This window comes from Sciurus vulgaris (assembly GCF_902686455.1).
Source record: "Sciurus vulgaris genome assembly, chromosome: 11".
Classification (NCBI taxonomy): Eukaryota; Metazoa; Chordata; class Mammalia; order Rodentia; family Sciuridae; genus Sciurus; species Sciurus vulgaris.
Window position 1 is genome coordinate 68,407,237 of NC_136472.1, and position 22,022 is coordinate 68,429,258.

Here is a 22,022-nt window from a genome sequence, read left to right on the forward strand (position 1 = left end):
GAATTCATCCTGAAACATGGAATATATAGAATGGAATTGCCTTCATCAAAACAAAATGGTACTCTGTAACTCATATTTTCTTTCTTTTTTATTAATGGAGACTATGAAAACACTGTCATCTTTATAGAATATGAATATTGAACACAGATGCATACACATTAGAGCAAGTATTGACAACTCAGAGTGCAAAGCTCATCCCCAAAGCCTTCCAGCTAATGAGATAAAGCAACTGTTTCCAAGAGATCACTAATGACTACCAGCTGATCTATCAGGTGCAGTCCCTGGTTCTTACATGCATCACTCACCAGGGCCCACATCTGCAGTGAAAGTGCACTCCTTGCAGTGCCTCTTTCTGCAGGGTCAGGCTGGCCTTTGTGCCCAGGATTCCTGCTTTTATGCTACTCAAAGGAACTGTGACAAGGAGGTAGCTCCCTGGAGAAGAACAGCCTGGGCCAATCTGATCAGGGACTGAGAGCATCTGATAGGTTGGGTTGAGCAATCTGATCCCTGTTGGTTCAAAACTACATCTGAGGAACCAGGAATCCCTGTTGAATTTTCTCTCATAGGCACACCAACTTTTTTGTGGTTCATCCTAACATTTTTAATCTTCATTAATTCTAATTATTTTAATCATGGGTTTTTCTTTTGCATTTGCAATGTACGTTTTTTTCAAATATATACTCATAGTCATTTTCATTCACTTTTCTGACAATAGGTATGCTCATTGCTTTATATAATTCAATTTTTAATTATGTAATATCATGTATACTCCTAAAATTTTCTTAACGTGATTGTTTACATTACAGTTTATTTCTACATTGAATCATAGCAGAGATATTAAAGATATTGCTCTGGAACTCAGAAATTCATTTCAAATTCTGTTGTGCAATAGGTATATAGCTATGGGTAGGTTGCTTAAACTCTGATTCTTGACTTACTATGAAATGTGAACTATGTAAAGGATCAAATGTACTTCTTAAATATTGTAAGTGGTTAAGAAATATTAGATGATATTTTAGTAGTAATATTACTTCTTGTTTCAAACTGTTTATATGTTTATATGTTTGAGGGGTGTAAGGGTGAGAAAGCAAATAAAACATGATTAAAAAGAAGAACAGAAAGATCAAGATTTATGGGGCTTTAACTGGATCCATTTTGCTATGGGTCCTCAAGCCCCCAAAAATCATATTTGAGATTAGGAATGCACCACACAGAATCAACTAAACAATATGCCACACAGAACAGGTTTGCTAAATACCACCCCTCCCTTGCCCTCTGCCTCCAGCATATTCCCTAGAGTAGTACAAGCAAGGAAGTTCTAACTACAGAAAAAAATCACTAACACTTTTCTAGGGTTGAGTCCAAAGGATTTTTGTAAAATCCTTTAAGGATTTTACAAAATTAGACACTGCAATCCTCTCAGTATTGGCGACATTTTTTGGGGGCAAATTCAGCTCCAAGGAGCTGCAGGGTTGAATTCCAGGAGGGGTTCCACCAATTGCCCCAATTCCTTCCATTTTGGCAGCTTGGCCAAAGCATCTGTTGTTGATGGGGTCAGTCCCAAAGTTCCATCTGGCATCACAGGGGCAGGTCTTGGAGGAGCTGGGGTTCCGGCTGGAACAGGAGCAGGGGACATGGCACCTCTGTTATTTATGCCCATATCACCTCCCATCCTTATCTCTCGCTCTCTTGTATCAGGGAAGGTCCCCTTGTATCCTCCCTGCTGTCACTGCCTCCTCTCTTCTTGTTGCTGACTCATTTCTTCCTCAGAGCTCCTATGCTCCTCTGCCTACCTGAGCTCCAGTTGCTTTCTTTTCTGTACTTCTTGGTTGTGCCTTCTAGTATTTCTCAAATAGTTTCCTCATTTCCTCCTTAGCGACGTCAGGAGGGAGATTACCCACAAAAAGATCTTCTCTCCTGGTTTCCTAAAATTCTTCAGGTCAATAGTCAAGGCTTCATTTTGGCTGCTGGCCTGTTACCCTTGTGCAGGTATCGGTGGTGTCTGGGGCTGCTGCTGTTGTTGATGGTTCCTTAGAATATGGTTCTGTTCCGCCAAATTAAAGGTTTTATGGCTCTGCATTTTTGCATTCCTGTACACACAGTCCTCTCCTCAGAATAACTGCTACCAAGGTGCTTCTTCTTATCCTTACCCTATATAAAGAGCCATTTATTTTTTACTGGTGGTGCCTTTTACCAATCATTTATATGTAAAGTTCATGCATATATTTTTGTTCCATAGTTTTAAATGTATATTCAAGTTGTATATTTTTACTCAGATGATGGGAAGACAGTTTCTAGTCTCATTCTAAAATGCTACTTATCTCTATATAATATTGATGTTAACATAAAATATTAGTATAAAGTGTGTCAAAACAATTGTCCAGAGATGAACTCTACCAATTTATGGACATAGCATATTGTATGGTTTTTTTTCCCATTTAGAGATGTGTTAAATGTTTTGATGAAAATACAGCTAAAAGTTTGGAGATTCCTCAAACAAATAGGAATGGAACTACCAAATGACCCACCTCTCCCACTCCTTTGTACATATCCCAAAGATCTATAATGAGCCTACTGTAATGATGCAGCCGAATTAATGTTTATGGCAGCACAATTCACAACAGCCAAGCTACGAAACCAGCCCAGATGCCCATCAACAGATGAATAGATAAAGAAAATGTGATATATATATATATATATATACATACATATATATATTCACAATGTAGTTTGATTTAGATATAAAGAATGAAATTGTGACATTTGATAGTAAATAGATGGAACTGGAGAACATCAGGCTGAGTGAAATAAACCAGACCCAGAAAGTAAAGGGTCAAATATTTTCTCTCATGTGCAGATGCTAAAACAAAATAAGAAAAAGGAAGAAAGAGGGAGGAGAAGAGAGAGGAAAGAGAAATAAATAAAGAGAGAGAGAGAAAAAAAGCAAAAGAAAGAAGGAAAGAGAAAGAAAGAAAGAAAGAAAAGAAAGAAAGAAAGAAAGAAAGAAAGAAAGAAAGAAAGAAAGAAAGAAAGAAAGAAAGAAAGAAAGAAAGAGAAAGAAAGAAAGAAAGAAAGAAAGAAAGAAAGAAAGAAAGAAAGAAAGAAAGAAAGAAAGAAAGAAAGAGGGAGGGAGGGAGGAAGGAAGGAAGGAGAGAAAAAGGAAAGGGAAGGGAAGGAAAAGAAAGGAAAGGAAAGAAAGAAATTAAAGGAATACACAGAAAAGGAAGTAGACACAAGAGTGGGATCCCATGAAAATAGAAGAGAGATCAGTGGAATCAAAGAAGGGGACTGAGAGACAGGGAGGAGAGATGGGAAAAGGGAAGAACAGTGAAATGAATGTGTACATATATGAATATGCCACCTTGAATTTCACCTTTACGTATATCCTCAAAACATTAATTAAGAAAAAAATTAATAATTAAGGCATTAATTAAGGAAAAAAAAACTTAAAAGTAAATAGATAAATCAGTAAAGGGAAGAGAACAGGGGGAGGGGGACAGAAGGGAAAGGGGAAGTACTGAGGACTGAATGAGAGCAAATTTTAATCCATGTTTGTATCATTATCTCAAAATGAACCCCAATAAGATATATATCTATACTGAAATAATAAAAATGAGTAAAAGAGAAAATACTTTGCCAAAGAAAATCTGAGCTAGGTGTCTTTTGTTTCTGGGCCTTTTTGTTTTGCTTTAGTTAATACTGTCATCTTGTTGCTATGTTTCACTAGCTATGGAAATTAGTTTTATGCTTTCATTCCTTTTCTTTCCCACTGTTCTTACTCTCAGGTTTTGTAACCCCAAGCCAACGATGTGGGCAACATGTTATACTGAAATGAACTGGAAACAATTAAAAAACGGTCTGAGTCTTTGCACCTTGTTCTAAGAATCTACCCTTATTAGCTTGGAGTAACATTGTTCTCCAGTGGAAAAAGGAGTTCAAGATTCCTTTATGCTGTCACCTGGCCATATGTAACTTCAGTCTACAAGAATCGCCACCTCTATGCACTTTATTCAATGCCTTATCATTGCCTCAGTTTCCTCTGTTGTAAAACATGTTATTAAGTTGTGATTATTTCTTACTGCAGATATAAGAATTTAATAATGCTATATATTCCATAAATGATTGTGAATATTATTATGCTAGTCACTGTTGTCAACTTCATGTGTTTTACATGCAAAAACTATTTTATTTACCATGTAATTATTGACATACCTATATTAAATGCTTATTTGTTTGGATTTTTCTCATTAATGTAAATGAAAAAAATTATAAATCTGCATCTTCCCCCAGATAGTCTAATTTTACAATTTTCAGAGGAGAGAATAAGGTTCACATTTCCTCCTTATTTAAGCCTCTTAATATCTAAAGTACAAATATGAAAATCTATTTCTGAAACTCCCTGCTGCCCTCTTCTAATACTTAGTTTTGATGACATAAGTAACAGAGTTGAGACTAAGTAGTAGGCCAACATAAAACTTGGTAGGAAAAATTTGGATGAATAGAGGAACATTTCAGTTCATGAAGGAGGATCTGTTCAGCGGACAGCAGTGTGTTAAAGTCACCCAATATTATTATTATTATGTTGTGGTCTATTTAATCCCTGGAATTGAGAACAATTTGTTTGACATACATGGATGCGCCATTGTTTGGGTCATAAATATTTACGATCATTATGTCTTGCTGATTTATGGTTCCCTTAAGCAGTATGAAATGTCCTTCTTCATCCCTCTGAGTAACTTTGGCTTGAAGTCCACTTTATCTGATGTAGGGATGGAAATCCCCACTTTTTTACTGAGTCTGTATGCATGGTATATTTTTTTTTCCCCCATCCTTTTACCTTTAGTCTGTGGATATCTTTTTCTATGAGATGAGTTTCTTGAAAGCAGCATATTGTTGGGTCTTTCCTTTTAATCCAATCTGCCAGTCTAAGTGTTTTGATTAAGATTTTAGGCCATTAACATTCAAGGTTATTATTGAGATATAATTTGCATTCCTGGTCATTTCGGCTTATTTTTGATTTTTAACTTGACTCTTTCTCCTTTGATTGGCTTTTCCTTTAAGGTAGTTCCTCCCTTTGCCAACTTTCATTGTTGTTTTTCATTTCCTCCTCATGGGATGTTTTGCTGAGATTATTCTGTAGTTCAACCTTTCTATTTGTGAATTCTTTGAACTTGTTTATCATGGAAGGATTTTATTTCATCATTAAATCTGAAGGTAAGATTTGCTGGTATAAGACTCTTGGTTGGCATCCATGTTCTTTCAGAGTTTGAAATATGTTGTTTCAGGCCCTTCTAGCTTTTAGGGTCTGGGCTGAGAAATCTGCTGATATCTGTATTGCTTTCCCCTATGTATAATCTGATGCATGTCTCTTGCAGCCTTTAAAATTCTATCTTTATTTTGCATGTTAGATATTTTCATTAAAATGCACCTTGGTGTGGATCTCTTCTAGTTTTGTATATTTGGTGTTATGTAAGCCTCTTGTATTTGATTTTCCATTTCATTCTTCAGGTTTGGGAAATTCTCTGATATTATTTCATTGAATAGGTTGTTCATTCCCTTTGTTTTTATCTCTGTGCCTTCCTCAATCCCAATAATTCTTAAATTTGGTTATTTCATGATATTCCATAATTCTTGGAGGTTCCATTCAACCTCCAAGATTGAACCTTCTCCAACAGAGAAGGTTTTTACCATCTTCTCTGTTTGGTCAACTTTATTTTCTAGATTAAATAATTTGTTTTCGTTGTCTGAGGTTCTGTCTTCTAAGTGATCTAATCTGTTGATGATTCTTCCTATTGAGATTTTAATTTGGTTTATTGTTTCCTTCATTTCAAGGATTTCTGTTTGTTTTCAGAATCTCTATCTCTTTATTGAAATGATCTTTTGCTTCCTGCATTTGCTCTTTTAACTGTTTATTAGAGTGATCATTCATTGCCCTGCAGTTGTTCTCTTATCTCATCCTTTGCTTCTCAGATCATTTTAATTATGTACATTCTGAACCCATTTTCTGACATTTATTCTACCATGTTATCATTGGATTCATTAATTTAGCATCTTGGTTTGTTTGCAACAATTTCTTCCCTTGTTTTTTCATGCCATTTGTGTATCTTCCCCTCTAGCAGTGCTGATCTGAGGTATTGCAGTTTTCCCCCTATAGTCTTAGAGTTAATCTTGTAGGTTTCCAATACCTCTCCTTTAAGGGGAAGATCAATATTAGCAGACTGGTGCAGACAATATGCAGCCCTAAACCAAATAGCCCCTATGGAGACATTAACAGTATTGTCATAATAAACAGAAAGGATGAGTCTTATTATTATCTATAGCATAACAAATAGGTTTGCCATGAGGTCTACAAATTCTAATGGTGGAAAAAGAGGATGAAGAGGGGTATAGATAATGGGATAAGAAGAGAGTATATATAAAGGAACTAGATCATAGGAAGAGTGAAAGTGGAATAAAAAGAAATTGGTTGTTAGCATGAAGAAAGGGAGAAAGAGACTCTGAGGAAACACGTAAACAAAAGGGAAATAGAGACAGTGAGAAAAATAAAGAAATAAAAATTTAAAAATTAAAAAAAGGGAAAAAAACTACACTATAATAGTCTTATACTATTCAAACTTACAGTCTTCCGTAGCCTAATGGATGAGAGGTACCTGACAATGATCTTCCAGTCTCCAGCAGGCATCCCAGGATGGGATTTGCCCCACCTAAAGATGGTGACTTCCACTTTGGGGATAATCCAAGATGGCTGCACTCGCTACCATACTAGTAGATGGGGAACTGCAGTATGGGGGTGCTGAGTCTGTGCTGGGGTCCCAAAGCCTGAGTAGTATATTTTATAACTGATCATTGAAAACAGAAGAAAAAATAAAGATGAAATTTTGGGTTTGGTTCATAGAAAAAGTGTAAGTAGCAATCCCAGATTGATTGTGGATACTATATAGAATAATGTAGATTTAACCATTTTATGTAGTGTAAAGTTTTCATTTTTAAATCAAGTTGGATGATGTTAATGTGTAGAAATATTCAAAACAATAATAAAATGGTCCCACACTGCATTAAAAGAAAGCAAAATGTAGTATATGTACATAATAAGGGTTATTTCTATTTTGCATCCTATACCAAAAATATCTGACCCTAAATTTCTTACTGGCTTCAACTTCTGTTCACAGCCACTCACCTTAAGTCATTTCCCCACATTTAGGTCCTTTCTCTTATCAGCAGATACATTTTTAATTAATAAACTCAAAGTCCCTCTGAGAGCACTCCTCAAAATTTTCTTACCTACCCAAGGCTTTTTGCTTTCACATCTGTTGTCAGGTCACATCAAGTTCTGTTGCCTATGGTATGTTCTTTTTCTCCAGAATTATATACTTCCTAAGGACTTCCCTTCCTCACCTTTCCAAAGTAGTTTTCATTCTATATGTCTATGATTTTTCTTTCATTGACTCCACTCCCTTTGTTCAGTTGTCAGATCTTTCTGCTCAAAACTCAACCTACAATCTCTGCACACTCTTTTCTTCAAATAGCTCTAGTTGCTGAAGAAAAGATATGGACTGAAGCCAACTGAAGACTAAGGAACCACCTAAGGGAGATGAAAATCCCTTCCTGTGTCCCTTAGTTTCCTTTGACATGTCCTTTGGTAGATATGTTAAACTTATCCTTTTCTCACATTGTATCTTATATATACATTTACTCCTTGATTTTCAGCACTTTCTCGTTGTGTTTCGAAGAACATTAAAATTTCAGATAAACCACATTTCCATCCTTTCCACTCCCCTTTTAATAGCTGTAGAACGGTTTTTATAAAAGCCTGAAGCTAATACTTTATTACCTCTGCTTCTCATCTCCTTTCTGTTTTTCAGATACGGTGATGATGATGATGATGATGATGATGATGATGATGATGATTGCTTTATATCCATACATAGTAGTTGGGTTCAACTGACAAACTCATATGTACATCCCTGAGAATCAATGATACCACTATCATTTGTTTCTCTTTCTCTATATATAGTCTTATCTCTCAGTTTTCTCTCTCACATATTAACTTTCTCTACTCCTTCAGAATTTCTCTTATTTTTTAATTTTTTTTGACCTTTATTTAATTAATTAATTAATTAATATATGGTGCTGAGAATCAAACCCAGTGTATCACACATGCTCAGTGGTAGGTGAACACTCTACCACTGAGCCACAACCCCAGCTAAGACTTCTCACTGAGTTCCTATGAACACTGAAAGAGGATTATTTTCACAGCAATGAGTTTCTAACTCTGATTTTACAATACCCAAGTGACTGTGAGGTAAAAATAGATTCCATGTCCTGATGCTGGTGATTGTCAATCACTAGATATTGAAGAGTAACTTGCAATTTCTCTAAAACTCCCAGGATTACTTTGATTTGACAGTTTACATCAATTTGGAACTACAATGAACATCCTCAATTATCAGTTTGAATGTGTTAAGAATGTAAATGTGAATCGAATAAAGCAAAATACCAATCAGTATTGCCTAATCCTGACTTTATGTATACTTTCCCTTCTTTGAAACCACAAAACAGAAATGCTGTCACTGATTCCATCCTGTACTATGATACTCTTGGGTTTGTAGTGATTTATCCTTTCCCTGTGGTTCTGTGAAAATTTTGCTTCACTAGATTTTATTTTTATCTTCCATGCAATTAAACACTACACCAATTAGTAACTCTGAAAATTAATATGTTAAGGTAAGATGACTAATAAACATAATACAAATAGATGAATAGAGCTTTCCTTAGGATTTTCATGTGCCCATGCTACCCTGTTAGAGGAAAAATAATAAGAAAAACTTATATTGAATCAACCTAGGCAAGGCATCTTCTTTCTTTTGAAGGCTCTAGCAGTTCAGAAATTCTTGGAATCCTAGTTAGTCTTCAACCTGCAAGCTGAGCATTTCCAGGAATTCACTACTATTATGCAAAACTACCAGCTGATCTCTGAAAGGAGTATTTTATTTTTTGATCCTATTCATTGTGAGGAAAAAAAATAAATTATGAAAGACTTACAAATTGACTAACTTGTGATAGTTTGGGCAACAAGAAAAAAATTTGCATAGAAGAGAGATGAATGGTAGTGGTGGCACACACCTGAAGGTAATAATTTGGAGGCAAAACTCTATAAAGGGCTTTCTGGGACTATAACTTGATCTCAAATATCCCAGTGGACCTTTTGTTGTGTGATAATGACTGGAGTCCAGAACAGATTCTGATTTAATGGCAGTTCTGTTTCTGTCTTCATTTCCTGTTCTATAAACTGAGTAGTATAACTGTAAATGCAAAACATTGTGCAAATTTTAAAAGTTGGTGTATGCATAGCCCTCAAAGCATTTCATGATATAGAGTGAAAATTCTGTGAATGATTTTTAATAATAATCAGAACTAGAATATTTTGTGGAAACTCATTCACATCACAGTTGCCATGGAGATATTTCCTCAAATTCAGCAATTATCCAGGCGTCAGCACATGACATCCTGTTCTTCAACATGGACATATTGACAGTGGAGAATAAATCATGTGACCCAAATAAATGGCATTCAAAACATCTGCTTTGCTGAGAGAAAGCTTTTTAGTTTGAATCTATCCCAGTTATTGATTCTTGCTTTTATTTCTTGTGCTATGGGAGTCCTGTTGAGGAAGTCTGGTCCTAGGCCGACATGTTGAAGATCAGGACCTACTTTTTCTTCTATAATCTGCAGAGTCTCTGGTCTGATTCCAAGGTCCTTAATCCATTTTGAACTATCAGTAATGTGAAGAAAGAGCCTACAGAGTGGGAGAATATCTTTGCCTATCATACTTCAGATAGAGCACTAATCTCCAGAATCTATAAAGAACTCAAAAAACTCTACACCAAGAATACAAATAATCCAATCGACAAATGGGCTAAGGAAATGAACAGACACTTCACAGAAGAAGATCTACAAGCAATCAATAAACATATGAAAAAATGTTCAACATCTCTAGTAATAAGAGAAATGCAAATCAAAACCACCCTAAGATTCCATCTCACCCCAATTAGAATGGCGATTATCAAAAATACAAGCAACAGGTGTTGGCGAGGATGTGGGGAGAAAGGTACACTCATACATTGCTGGTGGGCCTGCAAATTAGTGCAGCCACTCTGGAAAGCAGTGTGGAGATTCCTTAGAAAACTTGGAATGGACCCTCCATTTGACCCAGCTATCCCACTCCTTGGCCTATACCCAAAGGATCTAAAATCAGCATACTACAGAGATACAGCCACATCAATGTTCATAGCTGCTCAATTCACAATAGCCAGACTATGGAACCAACCTAGATGCCCTTCAATTGACGAGTGGATAAAGAAACTGTGGTATATATACACAATGGAATATTACTCAGCCATAAAGAATGACAAAATTATGGCATTTGCAGGCAAATGGATGAAATTGGAGAATATCATGCCAAGTGAGATAAGCCAATCTCAAAAAGACAAGGGACGAATGATATCGCTAATAAGTGGAGGATGACACATAATGGGGGGGGAGGGAAGGGTTAGTGTTAGGGTTAGAGTTAGGGTTAGGGAGGGGGGCAAGTATGGAGGAAGAAAGTACTGTATAGAGGGAAAAGAGGGGTGGGAGGGGTGGGGGGAAGGGGAAAAAATGACAGAATGAATCAAACAACATTACTGTATGTGGATTTATGATTACACAAATGGTATGCCTTTGCGCCATGTACAAACAGAGAGGCAACATGTATCCCATTTGTTTACAATAAAATAAAAAAAAAGAAAAAAGAAAAAATGAAAAAAAAAACAAAAACAAAAAAAAAAACATCTGCTTTACTACTGAGTAAAAGCTGTGCAGTGTGTCTTGGTTTAGCAATTCAACTAGTTAACTGAGCTATCGAAAATTTCTCCCACCACCTTCCCCTCATGAGTAATGTAACTCACCTCAAGCTTCAGGTTTTCAGTGGCAGGAACAGGGCTTTTCCAGGAAAGGAATGAAGGGTGACACTGAGATCCGCTGGACTAAATCTCATGTGTCAATAAATCCATGAGTTTCTGGATTCTCTATTTCATGCATTGATCCTTTTGTGTATTACTTTGCCAATAGTCTGCTTTCATAATTTCATCACTATATTAAAATTATTGTTATATCATAGAATATTCTTGTTTCTCTCTCCCGGATCTATAAGGTCATTACCTAGCTAATGGTTTTTCAATACATTTTTAAAGAATCTTTAAATAAATGGTTTTATTTTGCAACATAGCAGATTAAATATATATTGAAATGTATATGTATATATTTATGTATGATATAAAGGTCATAATCTTTAAAGCTTAGAATTATTTTCTTCAAAATCAGGAATGAGCCAGTATACCTATTGTATTATGTATAGGTATGTATGTATGTATATACATTGAACCAAAATTGGATGACTGTAAAAGAGAGATGGTTTGTTTTATGGAAGAAGGCTCAGAATGAGTTTGTAAGATGTGGGGATTTCCATCTGAAGGAAACAATAAAATGAACAAAATGAGAGCCTTCATATTTATAATATAATAGATAAAAATAAAACTTAACTTCTCCTTGGTCATTGAGGGATGCAGGCTAGAGTGATATTGGAAAATCTTAGTGGTATATAAGCAGAGAACTCACATTTGGTGTCAATGACATCTATACTATGCCTGGCTTCCATCTATTGCCAATAATTATTAAATAAATGAATGAATGAATAATAGAATTATTTTAATACCAGGCTTATGAATTTTACTGCACTAGAAAACATCCAATGTCATTGAAATATTTTAGTAAGAAAATTTTACATTCAAATATTTATTAAATATTTATTCTATACCAGCTCAATATTAATGAAAATTTAATTAGGGATGTGGGAGGGAATATCCCTTATTTGTGTAGAAAATAAAGACTATAAATGGATATAAATCATTTCATTGCTTTTGATGGTTGCAGAGACACATTTTTGTTGTCGTTATTTATTTTGTTTTGTTCTTAAATTGCTTCTTCTTTGTCCATTCCCTAAGTTGTTGTTATCATTGTTGTTTTTGGTGTTAGAGGAAGTTCAGTAAACAAAGAGAAAATCGGTCTGAGACCAGAAGACTGGCTTTGGAAAGCCAGAAGTATTTTTTGTCTCTAGAGTATGAGCAGACTCTTAAGGGAAGTGTCTCAGCATTATAAACCCTGTTGCTGCCACTGTCTTTTCAGACCTGAGGCACACTGCTCAGGTGACCCAACACAGGCTCTTACACACTGATTTTCTGAAGTCTGGATTTGTGTGAGTATCTTAGCACTAACTGGAAGGGACATTTAGGTATTCGGAAAGCTATGTTCCTTACTCTTATAGAGAAGATAATGAAAGAAAGAGAGATGATTATTATAAGAGATTAAATGTACAGACAGCAGTATATAATGATAAACAAGGAAGAAAATGAGGAGACGAAGCATAAATAATTGTGCTGAGGCAATGAGGAGTATCTGTCCTGGTTTTTGTCTCTCCTCACCTGACACTGCTAAGAAGGGCATTGAACAAAGCTTCTCGAAAGAAAGGGAGATGACATTAAACAGGAAGTGAGTAACATCTCTTTGCTATAAAAACATTGACATATGAGAGACCTTGATTTAAATTTCTAGATTGATGATCAAGTTTTTAATTTTAAACAGAGTAAAGTTCATGGTAATAACATGTCTTTCATTGGACTGTTTCTTGCAAGTACATGAGATGATGCATGTGGATTCATGTAAAGTCCTTAACTCCACAGTTTCCTAAAAGTGCTATATGTTGTTATTGCTGATATTTCCCATATAACCCTATAGAGTGATAGTTTCAATCTAGCTTGATGCCCTTAGGCAAGCATTGGGATCCAGAACAAGGCAACCTGATTTCCCCATCTAGCGGTACATGTTACATGATGATGGCCCTTGTGGGTGCAGAGCTTTGTGGGCTGCTGTGGTTCTCTCACCGTGTGGACTAGGCCCTTGAGTAGTGCCTCCAACAGAGAAACTGCATAACACCATTTTGGTTTTTGGCTGACTAAATGTACCATTCATTGAGCTAAGTTAAGTTAAGGAGCTAAGTCAATCTCCCTGATTTTCACCAGTCATAGGACTAGAGGTGAAGTTTACTGTTCTGTAAGTGCAACCTTGACTGCTCACCTTTAGCTTACACCATTGTATTTGTTTTTATATTGCAAACATCTTCCTTATTTGCTGATTTTAAATATGAGTTCTTAGAAGTCAGAGACTATGTTGTTATATTTACTTTTAACACAGTCTCATTTTGGAGGAAATATACTTCATGCACATTTGAGTGACATTAGTTTTATTGCAAACACTGGCATTTTTAGTTTCACTGAAAAGTAGAAAAAATTTGTTGGGTTCGTATTCACTTTCTCTCCCTGTCTCTCTCTGTCTCTCTCTCTCTCCCCTCCCTCCCTCCCCACCTCTCTCTTTCCTTCTTTCCTTCCTTCCTTCCCTCCTTCCTTCCTCATCTCCTTCTTTCCCTCCTTTTGTCCTCCCCTCCTTCCCTGCTTCCTTCCTGCCTCCGTCCCGCCCTCCCTCCCTCCCTCCCTCCCTTCCTTCCTTCCTTCCTTCCTTCCTTCCTTCCTTCCTTCCTTCCTTCCTTCCATCCTTCCTTCCTTCCTTCCTTCTTTCTCTTTCTTTCGAGTTTTAACTTGTTTTGCAGTACTGCAGATTGACCCCAGGTACTGAACCACTGAGTTATATCCTCAGCCCTATCCCACTTTTCTGTTTTTTTTTTTTTTTTTAAGACAGGTTCTCACTTAAGTTTTCCAGGCTGGCCTCGGACTTTAGATACTCCTTCCTCATCTCCACGCCCACCAAGTTGCTGGGATTACAGGCAGGTGCTCTGTCCCTGGCTAGTGTATTTATAATAAATTGTAACGTCAAAATGGAGAAATGTCTCAAACCCTACAACCCAGAGATTGCTTTCATTAATATTAGAAGTCAATGAAATTCTGATCAGTTATTTTGTACAAAAACATTTTTTCTTCAATGAAATTATACTATATATCAGAAATACTTTAATTCAGTATAATGATTAAAGATAATTTTGTATTTGTCTTGTCTCCACCGATTACTAGCTTTGAGATGATCTGAAAGTTACTTGACCTCTCTTTGTTCATGTTATCGAGTGGTAACAAAAACATGTTAAATATTTTAAACAATATATATTCTGCTTCCATATATAAGGTATTATAAAATTTGTTAAAATTACTCAGAATGCTATAATATTTTGATAGTCAAAGTAGTCTTCATCAAATAAATGTAGCCTAATTTATTTATCCAGTCCAACATGTCTGAACCATACTAAATTATATCTTTTCATTCCTTCTGAGGTATAAAAAATAGGGAAGACTACAGGCTAATTAAAATATCTATAAATATATTTATTTTTCATTACAGACCTCCTATCTATTCACTCTATATTAAAAAGTAGAGATGTATCTTCAGGTGTCTTCACCTTGTACTTAGGTCAGAGACAGTTCAACTCAAACATATACTTGCATTTTTTGTTTATTTTTGTTTTTGTTTCTTCCCCCAACACACAAATAGAGGTCACCTCTAATGTTTTTCAAGCTCTAGATGACTTAGGTGAAGAAATAAGCAGATAGTTCCTCTTCTTATTTTTATCCTTACTGTGTCCTTTTAATATTGGGAGGTCTGCACAGGTACACACCTGTAGTCCCAGCTGTACAGGAGACTGAGGCAGGAGGATTGCAAGTTGGAGGTCAACCTGGGCAATTTAACGAGACCATGTCTCAAAATACATTTTTGGGAATGGGTGAAATGCTTAAAATAGAAAAAAAGTCTGCATAAACCTGTTTCTCTTTGTGGATAGTCTCACCTTGGTTGTGCTGGAAGCAGTGAGTGAAGGGAAGTCAATATGTAGCACCCACTGCTTTGGGAACACCAACCCCTAGTGGCAACATGATATGATCAAAGGTCCAGAAATATTTCCTGGAAAAGACTGGAATGGCAGTGAAGTGAAAGCTGTTACTATGTGGGCCGTTTTCTTGGTTATTCTTACACAACAGATGGCAGAGAAGTGATGGGGTCATTCCCTGATTTGCCTATTGCCTCTAACAATCATAGGTCCAACTCACCTGGTCATTACTTTTAAAGTATGTGTGTGCAGGCAGTGGGGACAGGAATTCAACATTATCTCACTGCTCTTTGCTGCCTGATATTTTCCTTAGAGAAGAGTATCAGTATAGAATAATCTCACAAAGACCCGCTGTGTTTATACTGTGAGTTAATAAAATCCAAAAGTAGGTGTTAAAGAATTGTGATCATACTGACACTAAGGAAGTAAAACAGACGTTTAACAATATTTATATTTTCTGTTTTCTCATCTGTAAACTGTGCATGAAAGGTCTTAGTCAGTGATTTTAAGTTGAAAGTAACTTAGAGTTAGTTTTCATTCACCTTATCAATTGTTTTTTATTTTAATTACATTTTCACAGGAATTTATTTTTCTGTTAGTGAATAAAAAGTATGTAATAGATTATGATTTATTTTGTTTATTTCTGTTAATCTTCAAACTATGCAAGTCATACACACACATGTACACACAATATCTCAACTACAGGCTAAATTTTAAAGCAAAGTCTATAGAACTCTATATTCTTTTAGAGTGGTCAGAAAATATGATAGAATCACAAGGGCGCCACAATTTTTTTTATTATAGTAGAATATTGTTTACAACTCAACTTCATATATTTGAAAAAAATCTTCTATAATATTTTGCTAAATAAAAAAGTTGTACTTCACATCACTATGTAATTTATAATACTCTTAAATGTAAAGAAGATCAATGTTTAATTTTGGAATATAAAGTATCTGGAGGTATCATTGGTGAGTTTTTAAATTCATTTTCATCATGTTTCCATGCATATGTTTATTTAAGGCATACGAAAGTTTTACTTAAGATGATACTTAATTCACATAAGCCTTTAAAAAAAAGCAAAAAGTAATTTTTTTTAAATAAAATCAGGTTGAAATCTTGTTTAACCATAGAGAAATGCAATGAATTACATTTTTACCAATTACTTTTCCAGGATGATGCTGCACAGTTAAAGCTATTAATACATTTCATTATTTCTGATCAGACCTGAAGATCGGAGGACTCTTTCATCATTGTCCCATCATGCCATTCATCAATGGCACCTGCTTCAAGCCATCTGTCTTCACACTCATTGGAATCCCAGGCCTTGAATCAGTGCAACACTGGATTGGGATTCCATTCCTCATCTCTTTTATTCTGGCCAGCTTTGGAAATGGCCTTCTCATCACCATCATTCACAATGAGCACAGTCTCCATGAGCCCATGTACGTCTTTTTGGCTGTGTTAGCAGCTACTGACCTAGGCCTGACCTTATGCATTACCCCTAAAATGCTGGCCATCTTTTGGCTTCAGTCAAGGGAGATTCATTTTGACTCCTGTTTAATTCAGATGTACTTTACACACACTTTCCAGTGCATGGAGTCTGGCATTCTCCTGGCCATGGCCTTTGACAGATATGTGGCTATCTGTGAGCCATTACGGCATTCTTCCATTCTCACTAAGAAGGTGCTAATCAGTATTATAATGGTGGTGACCGTTCGAGCATCCGTCATCATCATCATGTGTCCACTTCTAATTAAGTTGCGCCTGAAGCATTTCCGGACCACGGTCATCTCTCACTCCTACTGTGAGCATATGGCTGTGGTAAAGGTGGCTGCTGAAAATGTCAGAGTCAACAAAGCATATGGACTGTTTGTGGCTTTCTCAGTCCTTGGATTTGATGTGATCTTCATTTTCTTGTCCTACGCCTTCATCTTCCAGGCTGTCTTTAAGTTGTCACAGAAGGAGGCACGATTCAAGGCATTCAACACCTGCACAGCCCACATCTTTGTCTTTCTTCAATTCTACATTCTCACATTTTTTACATCCTTCATACACAGATTCGGCTTCAATGTTGCTCCTTCTGTGCATATACTGCTGTCCAACCTTTACCTGCTTGTTCCACCCCTGCTTAATCCTATTGTCTACGGAGTGAAGACCAAACAAATCCGAGAGGGAGTAATCAAAATGTTCACTCCCAAGGGTTAAATTGACAAGCTCTCCAATTCCTCATTTAATCTTCATAATAATCTACATAGCGATCTTGTCATGCAGAGTAATTCCATGATAATTTTTGTGTTATTTTAATTTTTGTGGGATGGAACAGATTTCATAAGTAAAATTACAGATAATTCATAGGCACTTTTTCAGATAAAATTTCATTTATTTAATCAAAACTAATAATGCTTTCTATGGCTTTAACTTTTGAACACTCCAACATTGGAATAGGATCATCTTTGGAAAACATTACCCTAAGTTTTGTGCTCTTCACCAGATGTTACTGGTATAAGGTATTTTCATACTTTCTAACACTAGTTTCTAAACTATAAGTTATGATAAAACTTTCATATTTTAATATTTATTAAACTCCAGATTCTATAATGCTCCATTAAATATTACATGTTTCCATGTAATGTGATGTAATATATATATTTTGGGGGAGAGGATAGGAGGCTTGGAGTGTCTGTGGGCTTTATTCCATTTGTTAGTATTAGAACTAAATAAATATTTAGTCATTAAATACTATTTTTTACAAGTAACATTTTCCAGACTTAGAGCTCATTAAATTTTACAAATAGCTTTCTACTTATTTCCCTCAATGTACCTCTAGAGTTGGTAGAATGTTTTTTGTGAGTGATGATCGAAATAAAATTCTCAAAAAAAAAAAAAAAATAAGACAAGGGCCATGTATCTTCCTTGGTACACTACTTATTAAATTTTTGAATGTGCAACAAGGTTGTACTAACTGATGTATTTTTCAACACTCTCAAAGACTGCAACACTTGCATATTCTATGTACATTACAATCACTTGACTGATTTGAAGATTTTTTCTTAAATTTTCACTACTACCCACATTTGCAGTTTTTGACTGATATATCAGTCAGTAAACACAGTTGACACTTTTTGATCAGAAACATGTTTGCAAATGGATGGTCACAATGCAACCTCAGGATGCACATTTTACCAGCATCATCAAGATAATGTTTATGTCACATTTTTTCCTGTTTCTATCAATAACATATTTTGTGTATATGTGATACTGGGGGATTCAAACAAATGATCCTCTATCACTGAGACACACTGGACCTTTTTTATTTTATTTAAAGACAGGGTCTAACTACATTGCTGAGTCCGGCCTTGAACTTGTGATCCTCCTGCCTCAGGCATCTTGACACCCACTCTATGTACAACATTTTAATATTCTCTTTCAACTCATCTTATTTGCTTCCCCTTTGTATTTGTTTAAAACATGTGCTTTATTCGCCAACTTAACTTTGGGCTCTTCACTCGCAATGCAATCTGTTTTCCAAAATTGCTCTTTCATTTTACATTCACACAAGCAATGTCTGAGGAATTCAATTTTTTCACATCCTTAACATCACTGTTTATAAGTTTCTTTCTTTTTAAAGAATTTTTATTATGGTCATTCTGATGGATGAAAAATGGTGTCACTGTAGTTTTGATTTGCATTTCCATGATGACTAATAATGTTGAAGAAGTTTTCATGTATTTATCTTCCTTTGCCCATTTTTAATTGGATTAATTGACTTTTCACTATTTTGTCAAAAGAGTTCTTTATGTATTCTAAATACATACTTGTCCTCTCAGATCTACGATTTGCAAATATTTTCTCCCATCCAGTAAACTGTACTATCTCTTGATTGACACTATTAGCAACAGGTTTAAATTTAAATGTATGCCACTTTATGTATTTGTTTTTTCATTAATTTTTCTTTTTATCTCATATTCAAGAAACCATCACAATACAAAGACTTGTATTTCCTATTGAGAGTTTTATGCTTTTATCTTTTGTACTTAGTTCTATAATTCTCTCCAACTTTAAATTTGTTTCTTTATTGCTTTTCTGTCTATGGTGAAAGCTGGGGTTACAGTTTTATTCTTTGAGTGTGGGCATTCAATTGGCTTATCACCGTTTTTGAAAAAACTTTTTCATCTAGTTTCTTGGCACTCTAAGCATGCTGGGCACCCTAGACACTCAATTATTTTCCATGAATGTATATTTCCATCCTTATTCAGTACCATACTGTCCTCATAGTGTAGTAAGTTTTGAAACTGAGAAGTGAGAATCCTCCAATTTTGTTCTTTTCCCACATTTTTGGGTTATTCTGGATGGGACAAAAAGGCTATGGGGAAATCCATTAATTTTTCTATCTTTAATAGAAAAAAGTACATCCTAAAAACATAGGAAATGTATCTTTTGGATAATCATATATAGCTATTTCTTGTATTACCCACGATTAATTTCTTCCAGAAATATTTTACTGAAATCTCTAGTTTACGATCTTCTTGTAAAGATAACTAATTAATCTGTTTTCCAGACTTCTGATCCCTGAAGATTTTTTTTACTAGTCCGTTTAGTGATGTCTAATTACTAAAAATTTTAGTCATTTTTATACCATCAGATGAATATGCCACTCAAAAATTAGTTCCTAGCCTCCTGAGAAATCATCCTTATCTAATATTTCATCATTGTTTTATAAATATCATTCTTTCAACACCAAATTCAGAAAAAGCAATAAAAATTTGCCTTTGATCCAAGAGATATCTTAATAAGACTCCAAAAAATATTTGGAAGGACACCAGGAAATTCCTGTTACAGTACCTGACTTCAAAATTTTATTTTGTACCTGAAGATGACTGGGACTGACCTGCTTTGACCAAACATCAAGCCATACAGGACGGACATACATTGCATTCCACAAATAAGAGGCCTTTAAAGAGGACAAATTGCCCACAGAGTAGACAGGCGGTTGGTTAAATATATTAAACACACAAACACATATAAATGATTAGGCATAACTGGAAATCCCGCTTCTTAGAATTCTGTACATCCAAGCTTCTCTTACAAACAATATTTTCATTTGTTAAAAAAGTACTGTTTTCTGGAACTTTCACTGCATGCTTCTCCAGAAGGGAAGGCCAGTGGCACAGTGAGGGCACATGGTGCCTACGGATTTTTATGAAAAATAAAGAAAAAGGCATTAAAATGGAAAATAAGAATTATACATTTTAAAAACCTTGGCTCAATATTGCCAGTGCATTCTCAGATTTATAATTGAAAAATGTATTAAGATCTTTCTTGCCTCGTAAGCACAAAGCAATGGGTTCAATCCCCAGCAAAAAAAAAAAAAAAAAAAGAAGATCTTTCTTATTTTTCTTTTGAATGTGTTTCTCTCTTCACAGAAATTCAAGGAAGTTGCAATCAACTGATTGTGCCAAGCTGGGATATTATCTTATTTTCAAATAAAGAGACATGACATTTCACTTTAGCTCAATAGTTAAAAACAGAAACTGCTCGGGTGGGAATCCCCGTTCCATTACCCTGCTGTAATGGAAGCCTACATTCAAAAGAGTAAATGCTCAGTGCTGTTAGGGAGATTCAACACCCAAAAACATTCTCCAAAACTTGCTTCTTTAGTATCTGGAGGATTTTTGTTTGTTTTCAGGATCATTAGAAAAGTGCCAAAATTCACTTATTGGGTTATAGTCACACTCAAGAACTTGAAAAACAGGAACCCCTACTTTAAAGTGAAAACATGGACTACGTGCTCACGAATCTGCTTAGTCCGCACACCGTAGATAATGGGGTTGAGGGCAGGTGGAATAACTACATACAGGTTGGCAACAAGGATGTGGACATAACGGGGAACTTTTTTGCCAAATCGGTGGGTGAGGAAGGAAAAGAGGGACGGGGTGTAGAAAACACACATAACTCCGATATGTGAGCCACAAGTGCTCAATGCTTTGCGGCGGGCATCTCGTGATGGGAGGCGGAAAACGGCACGGAGAATGTAGGCATAGGAGATTCCAACCAGGGCCAAATCCAAGACCAGGAAAGAAGCCACAAAAAGGCCATAGATGGCATTGATGCGAATGCTCGCACAGGCCAACTTGGCAATGCCCATGTGCTCACAGTAAGAGTGGGCAATAACTCTAGCCTCACAGAAGGGCAGACGATAGGTTAGGTACAGAATGGGCAGCATGAGCAGGACTGGGCGCATTATGATACCCACAGTAATGCCTGCCAGCACCCGCGGTGTCAGAATGGTTGTATAGTGAAGGGGTGCACAGATGGCCACATAACGATCAAAAGCCATAGCCAGCAGGACTGCCGACTCCATTCCTGTGAAGGTGTGTATCAGAAACATCTGGGCCACGCATGCTCCAAAACCAATTTCATGTGCGTTAAACCAGAAGATACCTAACATCCGAGGCACTGAGGATGTGCAGAGAGCTAGATCTATGGCCGATAAGATGGCTAGAAAGTAGAACATAGGATCCCGCAGAATACGGTCAGACCAGATGATCAGCAGAATTGTAGCGTTGCCCAGCAAAGCCATTAAGTAGACAGAGCAAAACGATAGGGAAATCCACGCATGGAAAGCCTCAAGTCCTGGGATGCCTATGAGATAAAAGGTGCCTGGGTGGAAAATGGTAATGTTGGTGTGGAACATCTTGCCATCCATGAGAATAGAAATAGTTGACCACCCCTAGAAGGAATATTAAAATTGAGAAATGATTAGATCAAAACTTCTCCAATCAGCTTAATTTGTATCTGTATTTTTCTTTTCAGAAAAGCAAATGCTAATACTTGAGTCTAAAGTCAGATATAGGCACAGACTGAGCATGCCTCAGGCAGAGGGCCATGAACTTTACAGAGGATCTCCCTCTGAGGCTTTGGACAATAATATTTTGTACTCATTTACTCAAGTTTCATACAAAACCTGGAATAGATGTTCAAAAACATGAGGTTTATGTTTATTTGGTGAACTCAGTCTTCTTCAGAGACAAAGCACACCTTATTTAAGCACAATGACATATCAAATCACAGAAAGACAGACTAATACCTGCACAAAGAT

At 36.0% G+C, this 22,022-nt stretch overlaps 2 protein-coding genes across 2 annotated transcripts in view; one reads left to right on the plus strand and one right to left on the minus strand.

Annotated features, from left to right (window-relative positions):
* Nucleotides 1-16,183: 16,183 nt before the first annotated feature.
* LOC306639867 (uncharacterized protein) overlaps nucleotides 16,184-22,022 on the plus strand; it is a gene marked incomplete at both ends in the record, with an annotated part of 29,253 nt that continues 23,414 nt past the window's right edge. The window contains one exon of the mRNA XM_079103560.1: nucleotides 16,184-17,123. Coding sequence (XP_078959686.1) covers nucleotides 16,184-17,123 — 940 coding nt within the window. The remainder of the gene's footprint in view (nucleotides 17,124-22,022) is intronic.
* LOC306640521 (olfactory receptor 52J3-like) lies at nucleotides 20,682-21,617 on the minus strand (the record flags this gene model as incomplete). The annotated part of the gene is made up of 1 exon (XM_079104806.1): nucleotides 20,682-21,617. The coding sequence occupies one exon, from the start codon at nucleotides 21,615-21,617 to the stop codon at nucleotides 20,682-20,684; it is 936 nt and encodes a 311-aa protein (XP_078960932.1).